Genomic DNA, 12,804 nt, shown 5'->3' with positions numbered 1-12,804 from the left:
GATCTAATGTAAAACATGGTGACTATAGTTGGTAACACTGTATTACATTAATTAAAATTTGCTAAGAGATTAGAACTTAAATGCTCTCACCAAAAAAAAAAAGAAAGGGAGGTGATAGATGTGTAAATTAACTAGATGGTAGGACTCGTTTCGTAATGTATATGTATATCAAATCACCATGACTTACTCTTTAAATATCTTACAATTGTATTTGTCGATTATACCTCAACAAAGCTGAAAAATAATTTGTGGGGTGAAGATAAAAACCTCCATCAATAACCACCCTTATTAGAGGGTGTGGGGTATATGTAGTCCACTTGTAGAAAAATTTCTGCATCTAATATCCATGAGGACCCTTTTATATGCTCTTTATGACTGAGGATAATAGTCAGAAAATGTGCTTTCATTTACCTTTTTGCGGGTCAAGTGTGGTGATGTCATGGCTGACTTTGGAGGCTTGGAGGAGTTGACACATTGATTTGGAAGCTCTGAAACTAAAATTGCAGTTGATTTAATATATTATCATATGCACACGGTTCTTTTGTTTGACTTAACGTCACTTGACTTTCACAATAGCTTATGAGTCAAATATGACAGATATTCATTACCCTCATTTAAAGAGATGAAAACTGGACTCAGAAGTTCAATGACTTGATATAATCAGAAAATGGAGAAACCATATTTGAACCCAGACTCTATTATTTCAGAAAAGATTCTCTTATAACAACATAAAATGCTTCTGTTTCCTATTTTTTCCTCAAAAGTGAGTCATATAATTATTCTTTTTAAAAGAAAAATAATCTGACATTCTCTTAGTGTCACTGTAAATCTTTTTAAGTGCAATGCTGTTCAAACACACACACATATATTTTATATATATATATAATATATATATATATATATTATATATATATATATATATATCTCCTAGGTGATGTAAATTTCCAAAGAAAAAAAAGAAAATGGGGAATTTCTAATGTGAGAAGGACTTGACCTGCTGTTGTTGGCTTTGAAGATGAAAGAAGGATGCAACAAGCCAAAGAATGCAGGTGGCTTCTAGAAGCTGGGAAAAGCCCTCAGTAGAAAGCCAGCAAGGAAACAGGGATCTCAGGCTTACAATCACAAGGAACCAAATTTTGTCAACAACCAAATGAATAAAACACAGATTTTCCCCTGGATACCCCAGAAAGGAATGCAGCCTGCCAACTCCTTGATTTTCACCCAGTGAAACGTGTACCAGATTTCTGACCTACAGAACTATAATATAATTAATGTGTTGTTTTAAGCCTCTAAGTTTGTGATGAATTTTTATGGCAATATAGAAAACTAATACAGAATCAATGCAAAAAAAGCTGGTGCACTTCCAAGAAAAACTAAGGACCAAGGTGATACCATAACATTTCAGGAAAGGAAATTACCAGGAAAGGAACTTTATCATATTTTCTTTTAAAAATGATCAATCTAAAGTATTATAACAAGGTCCTTATGTAATGAGGGCAAGGGAATGGCTAATCACACACAGAGAAAAGTACTTAAAGAAACTCTGCACTAGAAGCAGTTAAAAAAAAAAACTCTTCTCAGAATAAGAAACAGACAGACAACCAGCCAGGCTAGGTAAATGCTCTAAGGCAGGAAAATATGATGGAAGAACAGACATGAAAGCTCCCCTTAATGCTGAGTACGTCTAAAAACAGGGAATTTATATAAGGAATATGATGCTATTTATAAACTATAATTCCACCTGTGTCCAAAAAATGGTGACTATTTCCTAAGGGGAAAGTAAAAAGTAACCACATAACTATCCATGAAATCACCAAAGGGCATCAAAGCCTTACATTCTGAGATCTCCTGAATAGTATTCTGTAACAAGAAATTAAAAGTTAGGGAGCAATCTGACACCATGCACCACCTGATATAACATACTGAGAAGGACAAAACATCATTTCAGTGGTATTCCTTTGCAAAAGTGCCTGAGCTGAACTTGATGAGGAAACATTAGACAAACTGAATTTGAAGGGCATTCTATAAAATAACTGTTATTATCTTCAAAAACATTATTTCTTAGATAAAGTCTAAGAAACTACTGTAGATTAAAGGAAACTAAACAGACATGACAGCTAAATGATTCTGGATTAGATCCTGGACCAGATCTTCTTTTCTTTCTTTTTTTGATCTAAATGACATTTATTGGCAAAATTGGTGAAAAATGAAAAAGGTCCTTAGGAAACACATACTGAAAAAGTTAGGAGTCATGAGGCATCTTACCATCAAATGGTTCCAAAAAATATATATGTGTGTATATATGTATGCATAATGTATATGTATATGTGTATATGCAGATAAACATAATTATAACTATAAAAACGCAAATATAAGCAATCATGCTTCTTGATACTTATCCAAAGGAGTTGAAAGCCTATGTCCACAGAAAAACCTGCACACTGCTGTTTATAGCAACTTCATTCATACTTGTGAAAACTTAGATGCAACCAGTATGTTCTTCAGTAAGTGAAGGATAAATAAACTGGTACATCCAGACAATGGAATGTTATTCAGCACTGAAAAAAATAATGAACTATCAGGCCATGAAAAGATATGGAGGAACTATAAATGCATATTACTATGGGAAAGAGGCCAATTTGAAAAGGTTACATACTATATGATTTCAACTATAGAACATTCTAGAAAATGCAAAACTATGGAGACAGTAAAAAGATCAGTGGTTGCCAGAGGTTGAGGAATAGGGATAAATAGGTGGAGCACAGAGGATTTTCAAGGCAGTGAAAATACTCTGTATGATATCACAGTGATGAATACATGTCATTATACATTTGTCCAAACTCATAGAATGTATAACACCAAGAATGTATACTGTTCAAGAGTGAACAATATAATGATGGACTTTGGGTGATAAAGATGTGTCAATGTAGGTTCATCAGCTGTAAAAAATGTACCACTCTGGTATGGGATATTGATAATGGAAAAGGCTAAGCACATGTAGGGGCAGGGGACATATGGGAAATCTCTGTACCTTCCTCTCAGTTGTGCCGTAAACTTAAAATTGCTCTTTAAAAAGTCTTTAAACAAAGTCAATAAACTTAGCATCATCAGTAATGAATGGGACCAACTGGCATTTTGTGCCTCCTTATGTGATGCAATAGCAAAGACACAGCATCACATGTATAGTCTTCTTACTAAAAATGCTCAAATTAGCCTGGGGAAAACAGGCAAGTTCAGATTGTGGGATGTATGTAAGACAACTGCTTGGGCTTGTCAGAAATGCTAATGTTATGAAAAACTAAAAGAAAAGGACAGGACAGTGCTATTCTAGATTTTAAATGACTAAAGGGTCATGACAACTAAATGTAGTGCATGATCCTTGACTGGATCCTGGATCAAAACAGATAAAAAGATATAAAGGTTATTGTTAGGACAATTGGGGAACTTTGATATGAACAATATATTAGATAATTGTATCAATACTGAATTTTTCTGAGTGTGATAACAGTAATGCCCTTGTTCTTAAGAGATACACACTGAAGCATTTAAGGCTGAAGTGTCATGATATCTGCAAGTTATTTCTAAATCGTTAAGCAAAAAAGTGTGCATGTGTGTATATATATATGTATATATATTTACATATTTATAGAGAGATAAACATATGTAGCAAAATAAACAACTGATGGATCTACATGAAGAATATCTTTTGACTTTACTGAAGAATTGAAGTTTCATAAAATAAACAATTGGTGAAAGAAATAATGTTTGGAGGTATAAACCTTTTCCTTAATTATAATAATAAATCCTGCTGGTAAATTCAGAAGTTAATCAATGCATTCACTTTTTTCTGGCAGAACATTTTCTGAAAAATAAAAGGAAGAAAAAAAAAGAAATTAACTAAGTAAAAGGATAGAAAAAAGAAGTACCATCCAAACAAAGGAAAGTCTATCAGACAAAAGGACAAAAGACTTCAAATGCAAAAAAACCCAAATGAGTCACTAAGAATGATAAAAGGTGTATCTATTTCAGACTTGTATGTACAAATAATAAAGCCTTAAATATATAAAGCAAAAATTTATAAAACTACAAGGATCTGACAAATCCCAATCATTCTGAATATAACTCTCTCAATAATTGATAAATCCAGCAAACAAAATTAATTGTGATATAGAAAATAAACAACACAATTAACAAGTTTAATGGACATTTGTAGAACCCTCCATGCAACAATTAGAATATACAAAATATTTTCAGGCACACATGAAACACTTATAAACTGATCATGTTCTCTAGAACATAAAGCAAATCTCAACAAATACTAAGTAATATCATGTAAACCACACTGTCTGTACTAAGTGCAATTAAATGGAAAAGAATAACATAATGTAGAGCTAAAAAATAGCCATGCACCCATGTCTTGGTTCCTAAATACCCTCTGCCACTAAAAGGTACCAGAGATACATAGAGAAATGGTCAATGAGGCAGGAAAAACAAGACAAGACTGAAAGTAAAAAAGTAAGGAAATATTGAAGTCAAAGTATGTATCAAAGAATGATGGTAATATGTCAAATGGACATAGAGGCCAGCTTGAATGGGCTGCCAATGGGACAATTTGAGCATTAAATTAATGATAGCAACAGCACATTCATGAAATAAAGTAAAAATCTATGTGCCTAAACTAATATAAATAAATGAACAAATAGATGGAGAGAGAAAACGCTCTTCCTTGAAGTAGAATACAAATTAATAGATGTAGTAAAAATGATGGTGGTTTTGAAAATAACCATTTTGCAGCCATCACAGCAATTAACTGATTCAGTCAAGAATTCATCAATGGATATTAAAACCAGTGAATTTTAGTATATTTACAGTTTCAAAGTACTCCCAGTGAAATTACAAACTACAAGAGGAAAATGGAACTTTGAGTGGATTAATCTAGCAAACATCATCTTAACCAAGTAATCAAGGTTAACATTACTTTCAAGGGATCAAATCAGCATTATGTGCCCCTGATAAGATGCCCTGAGAACAATACAAAATTACTTCTCTGACATGCCTGCCAAAATGCATAATCTAAATATAATTATGAGGAACTGGAACACAAATTTAAATTTAGGAACAATCTACAAAATAATTGTCCTGTATTATTTTAAATTGTCAATGTCATGAGAGACAAAGAAAGGCTGAACTCTTCTAGATTAAAGAAAACAGAAGAGACATGAGAACTAAATGCAATGCATCATCCTAGACTGAAATTTTAACTAAGAAAAGAAAATAGTTATAAAAGACATTATTGGGGCAAATTGGTCAAATTGGAACATGGCCTAGATATAATATTGGAACACCAATTTCATATACTACTAAGCTATAATAATCAAAAGAATATGATGCTGGCAGATACTGGCATTAAAAACAGACACATAGACCATAGAACAGAATTGAGAGCCCACAATAAAACCCCTGCATATGCAGGAAGTCAAGAATACTCCATGGAGAAAAGATAGTCTATTTCATACATAATGCTGAGAAAACCAAACACTCAACATGAAAAAGAATGAAACTGGAGCCCAATCTTATACCACTTGTAAAAATTAATTCAAAATGGATTAAAGACTTAAAGGTAAGGACTTGAAATTATAAAATTCCTATAAGAAAATACAGGGAAAAGCTTCTTGACATTGGTCTTTGCAATGATTTTATGGACATGACACCCAAAGCACAAACAACAAAAACAAAAAATAAACAAATGGGGCTACATCAAACTAAAAAGCTTCTGCAAAGCAAAAGACATAATCAACAAAATGAAAAACCAACCTGTGAAATGGGAGAAAATATTTTAAAACCACATATCTGATATGAAATTAATATCCAAAATATACAAGGAATTCATGCAACTCAAATAGCAGAAAAACAATCCAATTCAAAAATACCTGAATATACATTTTTCCAAGGACACATATCAACAGGTACATGAAAAGTTGCTCAACATCACTAATGATCAGGGAAATGCAAATAAAAAAAATCCCAGGTATTAACAAAAACAGGAAATGAGTGCTGGCAAGGATATAAAGAAAAGGGAATGCTTGCACATTCCTTAATGGGAATGTAAACTGAACTATCTATTATGGAAAACAGTATGGAAGTTCCTCAAATAATTAAAAATAGGACTACCATATGATCCAGCAATTCCACTTCTGAGTATGTATCTGAAGGAAATGAAATCACTATCTCAAAGAGATCCACAACCCCTATGTTCACTGCATCATTGTTTACAATAATCAAGACGGGGAAACAATATGACTACTGACAGATGAATGGACAAAGAGAATGCGGTGTATATATACAATGGAATGCTATTCCACTACAAAAAGAAGGAAATCCTATCATTTCTGACCTAATGGATAAACCTGGAGGGCATCAGGCTAAACGAAATAAGTCAGACAGAGAAAGACAAATACTGTATGCTCTCACTTACACAAGGAATCTGGGGAAAAAAAAAAAACTGAACTCTCAGAAAGACAGTAGACTGATGGTTTCCAGGGGTGAGAGGGTAGGGGAAATGGGTGAAAGTGGTCAAAAGGTATAAACTTTCAGTTGTAACATGATTAAATTCTGAAGATCTAATGTACAGCATGATGTACATTATACTATAGTTAATACTATAGTAATGGTATATATAGTTACATAACTATATAGTGTAGTTAATACTATATATAGCTATGACTATAGTTAACAATTTTGTATTATATACTTACAAGTTGCTAAGAGAGTAATCTTAAAAGTTCTCACCACACACAAAAAAATAGTAATTATGTGACATGACAGATGTGTTAACTAGCTTTATTAGTGTGGGTAATCATTTTGTAATATATACATGTAGCAAATCATCACACTGTATTCTTTAAACTTACATTATATGTCAAATGTATTTCAATAAAGCTGGAAGAAAAAAGGAACTTTAATAGAGCTTACATTGCCCATTTGAAATACATGTTCTTCCAAACTCAACCCTTTTTCAGTGATTGAGTGGATAATCTTGACAATAAAAGTTTATGAAACAAAAAAATAGAACAACATCAAATTTCTATTTTGACACATGTACTGAGGTTATGTAAGAGAAAGGCACTATTCTGAGGAAACATACACTTAAGTATTTCCAGGTAAAGGAGCATGATGTCTGTATGTTACTCTCAAATAGTTCAGAGAGAGAAGAGGAGGAGGGGTGGTGAAGGAGGAGAAGAAAAAAGGGAAGGGAGAAACAGAAACAGAAGATAGACAGTGATAAAGCAAATATGGCAAAACAGTAATTGGCGAATCTGCATAAAGGGTATATAGGAGTTCTTTGGAATATTCTTACAATTTTTTAAAATGTAGGATTAGATCAAAATAAAAAGTTTAAAAACACAAGTATAAATATCAACAGTAACTCCTTCACTGAATAGCATACTCACAGTTTTTATGTATTTAATGTATTTATGTATTATATTTATTATGTACTGATTTATTATGTATTTATATTATGCATTATGTGTAATGTGTTTTATGTATTTACATATTTAATGAAAGAAAAAGATTTATAGTGCTTAAATCTATTGGGATGAGGAGCCAGTGTATAATTTTGCTTTCTGTTACCAGAAGAATAAAAAAACATTAAACATTTTAAAGCAGAAAATAAGATGAAGATTAACTATAGATTAATTATTTTACAATATGATTTTTTAAAAAGGAGACCCATATGTTTATAAATTTAAAAGAATAACTCATGAGTCAAAAAAGAAATCATAAGAGAAATTAGAAAATAATAATTGAATAGTAAAAAAAACACATATAAAAATCTGTGAAATTCTTTTAAAGTGGTACATAGTGGAAAATTAATAGTTACAAATTCTTATTTTAGAAAAGTAGATTTAAAATTACTGAGCTAGGGGGGAGGGTATAGCTCAGTGGTAGAGCGTGTGCCTCGCATGCATGAGGTCCTGGGTTCAATTCCCAATACCTCTCTCAAAAAGTATAAATAAATAAATAAACCTAATTACCTCCCCCCACCAAAAAAAAAACCCTAAAAAGAATTTTAAATTACTGAGCTAATGGCCTAAATAAATTAGAAAAAGAGCAAACAAAAAGACAGTAAAGAAGGAAATAAAAATAAAAAAGGAAAAAATTTTTAAAATAGGAGACAAAATATTCAGTGGCGAGGCCTGATGAAACCAAAAGCAGGAAATATATTAGAAAATCGATTATTATAATTTATATAATTTATCACACAGTCATACTGTCATATTAATGGAGAAAAAACCGCAGAAGATCATGGCAGCAGATACAAAGTATCTGGAGAAAAAACTCCATACTTTTATGATAAAAGCTCTCAGCGAACTAAGAATAGAAAGGAAGTTCCTTAACCTGAAAAAGAAAATCTACTAAAAACGGTGAAACATTTGTAGAATTCCCTTATAAATTCAGGAGCAAGACAAAGAAATCCTTTATCACTGCTACTATTTCTTGTTGTACTGAAGATCCTAGCTAACAGAGTAAGACAAATTAAACACATAAATATTGGAAAGGAAGAAACTGCCATTATTCACAATATAATTAAATAACAGATAATCCAGAGAATATACAAATTATTAGAACAAACAGAATCCAGAAAGATTACAGCATATAAAAACAGTACGTAAAAATATCAATCATGTTCCCATTTAGCAGCAATAATCTGAAAATATGGTTCAAAAGATACACTTCACAGTAACAACAGAAACTATAAGGTAATTAGGAGTGAATCTAACAAAACAGCTTATATATTACATTATTATTATATGGTATATATGGTTTCATGTAATGAAGAAAATCGTTTCAAGTTTATCATTTGTTGCTAGCGTTTTGGTTTTTGTTTGGTTAGTTATATTTAATGTGTCATAATTAACTCTTATTCCTCCTCCTCCCTTAATAAATTTTTGGTAAAATTACCTTAAAAATCACAACTTCCCAGTGCAGGACATCAGAAAAAGCAGGGTAGCATTGTCAATAATCTTCACTGTCTTCGCTGAGTGAACTATTTTATGAATGCATCAAGGAAATGGAGTCATACTGCAATCCTTCAAAGACTGAAAAATAGTAAAATAAGGTGAAATTATTTCTTCTGCTACTCTTCATCTCTTTCCCCTGACCTGCTCAAGTCTTTATGCTCTACCATATCCCCTTTTCAACTGTAAATTCCTGAAAAACAGTTACATAGATAGTATTAGAAGGGATCTATTGCATAGCAATTAAGAGTATAGACTCTGGGAAGCATTTTAGAACAGTGTCTGGCACATAAAGATATTCAGTAAATGTTTTTCTATAATTAGTTTTCAAGGATTTGAATGACTGGAGGCAATTACATAGCTCTTGCACTTCTAGCCCTATACAACCTCCTTTGTTTTCTATTTGAGCACTGCTATCCTTATGGTCTCCCCTCACCTCCTGCCACTCTACCCCTCTGGACAGAGAGGTAAAGTTGAGGGAAATCAGGCTGTAAGGAATGACCAGGTGATGCTTTCAAACGCAACAGAGCTCATTCTTTTTCTATGCACTACCACCAAGCCCTAAGTCCAGAACCCCTTCAGTTGCCACTGTTATCCTATCATTTATTGACTTAATTTATTCAAATATGTTTGACTCCTACTGTGTTCCAGGCACTGTGCTTTGGTTATCCATCCCCTACATCTCCCAACACAATGCTTAATCCATTGTAAGAGTTCCTTAAAGGTTTATTTTATGAATGAAGAAAGGATGACCTGTTTCCTTTGGATTACAAGAATCTGTGAGGTTTGGGCCATATTTTATTTCATTTTTTGCCTTCTATAAGCTCATGTAAACAGAAGATTGTTTCTCTGATAGTAAAATGCATCACTTTCTTGAAAATCTTCAATGGTTGTCACTGCTTATGGATTAAACTGCATACTCCTTAGCACAACATTCAGGCCCTTCAACACTCTATTTCACCTCTAGTCCTTCTCATAGATTCAGTTACAGCCAAGCTTTTCCTAGAACAAGCCTGTCTTGGGGCTTTTGTTCTGGAAATCGCTAGGTCTGAAAAGCATTCCCTCCCCTTCCACAAGGCAGATGTCACTCGCCCTTTAAGGCCCACCCAAAGTTACCCCCTTCTTTGATGGCTCACGATTACTTCCAGACAGAATGACTTGGTCCATCCTGCATGCTTCCTAAATACCTTAACTAGCAAACACTATGGCACTTGGGTTTGACTTAGTATACTGCAACTTTTTTTACTCATTAAATTCTCCTGCTATACACAAAGAAACACACACTTCTGAAGGCTCACCTTACAATACTCTTAGCGCAGTGCTAGCCATAAGAATTCACCCTTCAACACAAGGTTGTTATTGATCTTGAACCAAGCATTTTTTGAATAGAAAGTTCAAATATACACAAAAGTAGCAAGAACAGTTCAATGAATCCTCATGTATACATCACCCAGCTTTAACAATTATCAACTCATGCAAATTTTGCTTGTACCCCTTGCCTGGGCCCCACTGAATTACTTTCAAGCATATCAAAAAATTTAAGTGTATTTCTTAAAAATTTAACCAAGATTATCAAAGCTAATATATTAAAATAATTACTTATTATTATTAAATATCCATAAATTCATCCAAGCACATTTTGTGAAAAAGCTATTAAATGCCTGTATGTTGTTTCTTCAATTTTGAAATCGTAGAAAGAATAGGAAAAGGGAGAAGGAGATTTGGGAAAACACATAATTAAGTTTCATAGAGCCTGAATGTCCCAGATGAGAAAGAAAGCATCTGACCTGGTTTGGGGTGGGAGAAGTATATTGTACTACTTCTCTGGAGGAGGTGGGTGCGACTTCAGGCCCGGTGATGCAGAAGGAGGTGCCGAAGGGAGAGGGGTACGACCTCCGTTGGGGGTTCCTTCTGGATAATCCCACCGTGGAGCTAGGAGGCAGCGCTTTTTTGGAGGTTTAGTTTCCCGCGTGTTTCCAGCTGGGAGCGTGGATCTCCCGGAGGTACAAGGCTGATCCCCCATAAGGACTATAGGAGCCGGGCGACAGCTCTCTCTGGTGGACCCCGGCGAGGCCAAAAGACCTGAGATGGCGGCGGATCCCCTCCAGGCACTGAACTTCCTCCCGGTTTCGCTCTTTCCGTATTTCCTGTATCCTGAGACGTATATCCCCTCTCCGCCTCCGCCCTCGCTCCCTACCCCACCCCATTTTAACGTTTCTACACGGATGGGTCTTAAAAAAACATGCGTGTATTTAACATAATGCCCCCCCCGCCGCTACCCCGTCTAAATAAATCTGTGGACAGTCATATATACTACGTACGCAATTCTAAGATTAAAAGAAATTCAGGTTTACTCCTAAATGGTAAACTCTGCATAGATTGTGCAAAGGCGCTGGAGGGCGGGGTGGAGTAGGGGAAGTGGGGGAGGGAGGAGAACAAAGGAGTGATTGAATAGCTAAGGACGATACAATCTAGTTGCAGAAGCACAACACAAAGCCATGAAACTACGATCATTTAGAAAGCAATATACAAACCTATTAGTTGACTAAAGGTCAGAATAGCACACTAGCACAGTCCGTGGAAATTGAACGAGGAAAACAAATTCACCGTATGTCATAGAATCTAAGATCGTTTTTTTCTTCGCATTTTGACAAATTAGAAATCTCTGAAGGCTTACCTTTAAAAAAAATTTCAACATCTAGGAAATATCGACAATTGAAGGTATGTAATACTTTGAATGTCAACTTTTTTTTTCAAGTCAGGGAAAATAATGATTTCATCCTTCTATGGATGGTGTTTTATATTCTATGATATAAGGTAAGTAACCGGAAGAGGGTGTAATGTGGCTTGGAAAAAAAGGCTACTGGAACTCCTTAGACCTTCATCATTCACATCCATCCCCACACTTTCCCAGCACTGTCCTCAGTGTTTTTTAATGGAGAGAATTCAATCCTTAATGTCAACATACAACAGACTTTTGAAATACTCTGACATTTACAAGCTCTGTGGTATTTAAATAGTTGATTAAACATTTGCAGCTTTCATTTCCAGAAGACAGTAATTTCTTCCTTGCAAGACTATTGCCATAATTAGGGATAATGCATTTAAAGCACTTACCATGATTACCTCTTTTCTCCACCATCACTACCTTCCTCCAAGTACTAGTGCCACCCTTTACACAAACTAGATACTCAGTAAATGTTTAGGACATAAATGACCCTGTGATTTTCTAACAGATGCTACTTATAAAGATAAATGTAGTAGTAAGTTAATGAAAAGATATGAAAGGAAATCAAAACGAACAGTTGGGACTGGACATAAAGTTGTAGGAGTCAGCCACACAGATGTGGTAGTTGAAGCCATGGGTGATATCCCCAAGAGAAAATGTAGAGAAAAGAGAAGTGGGCTGCTAAAGACAGAATATTGAGTAATTAGAAACAGAAGGGGAGAAGCCTGCTGCAAAGGCTAAGAAAGAGTGGCAGAATTCAGAAGAGAGGACTCTTAACTTAAGGTTTCCTACTTGTAGCCCTACTAACATTTGAGGCCAGATCACTCTTTGTGGTGGGAGCCTGTCCTGTGCATTGTTAGATGTTTAGCAGTATCCCAACCCAGACCAGTATCCCCCAACTGCCTCCAGGTATGACAACCAAACATGTCTCCAGGAACTCCCAAATTTCCCCTGGGGGGCAGAATCATCCTTTTTGAGAAAAGCTGGTCTATCCCTAATCCTCCTAACTTGCTCCTTTTCTAGTCTTTATCTCAGTGAGTGTCATAGCTTCTACCC

The 12,804-nt window shown here is 34.4% G+C and overlaps 1 protein-coding gene and 1 non-coding gene across 5 annotated transcripts in view; one reads left to right on the top strand and one right to left on the bottom strand.

Moving 5' to 3' along the window:
- The window catches only part of NBDY (negative regulator of P-body association), a 219,786-nt gene extending 208,625 nt beyond the window's left edge, over positions 1 to 11,161 (bottom strand). For 2 of the 4 annotated variants that reach the window (XM_072956521.1, XM_072956520.1), the window contains exons 1-3: positions 10,808 to 11,161; positions 8,965 to 9,101; positions 412 to 494 (exon numbers count right to left, since the gene is read on the bottom strand). In XM_072956521.1, coding sequence (XP_072812622.1) covers positions 10,837 to 11,043 — 207 coding nt within the window. In that variant the 5' untranslated portion in view covers positions 11,044 to 11,161 and the 3' untranslated portion in view covers positions 412 to 494; positions 8,965 to 9,101; positions 10,808 to 10,836. Of the gene's footprint in view, positions 1 to 411; positions 495 to 3,748; positions 3,863 to 8,964; positions 9,102 to 10,807 lie in introns of those variants that run through there. The other 2 variants (XM_072956522.1, XM_072956523.1) reach the window with 2 other exon arrangements.
- On the top strand, positions 7,930 to 8,002 carry TRNAA-CGC (transfer RNA alanine (anticodon CGC)). Its single transcript has one exon. It is a non-coding gene; the product is annotated as a tRNA-Ala (tRNA).
- Positions 11,162 to 12,804: the final 1,643 nt, after the last annotated feature.

This window comes from Vicugna pacos, chromosome X (genome assembly GCF_048564905.1).
Source record: "Vicugna pacos chromosome X, VicPac4, whole genome shotgun sequence".
Classification (NCBI taxonomy): Eukaryota; Metazoa; Chordata; class Mammalia; order Artiodactyla; family Camelidae; genus Vicugna; species Vicugna pacos.
This window is presented reverse-complemented; position numbering and strand designations above follow the sequence as displayed.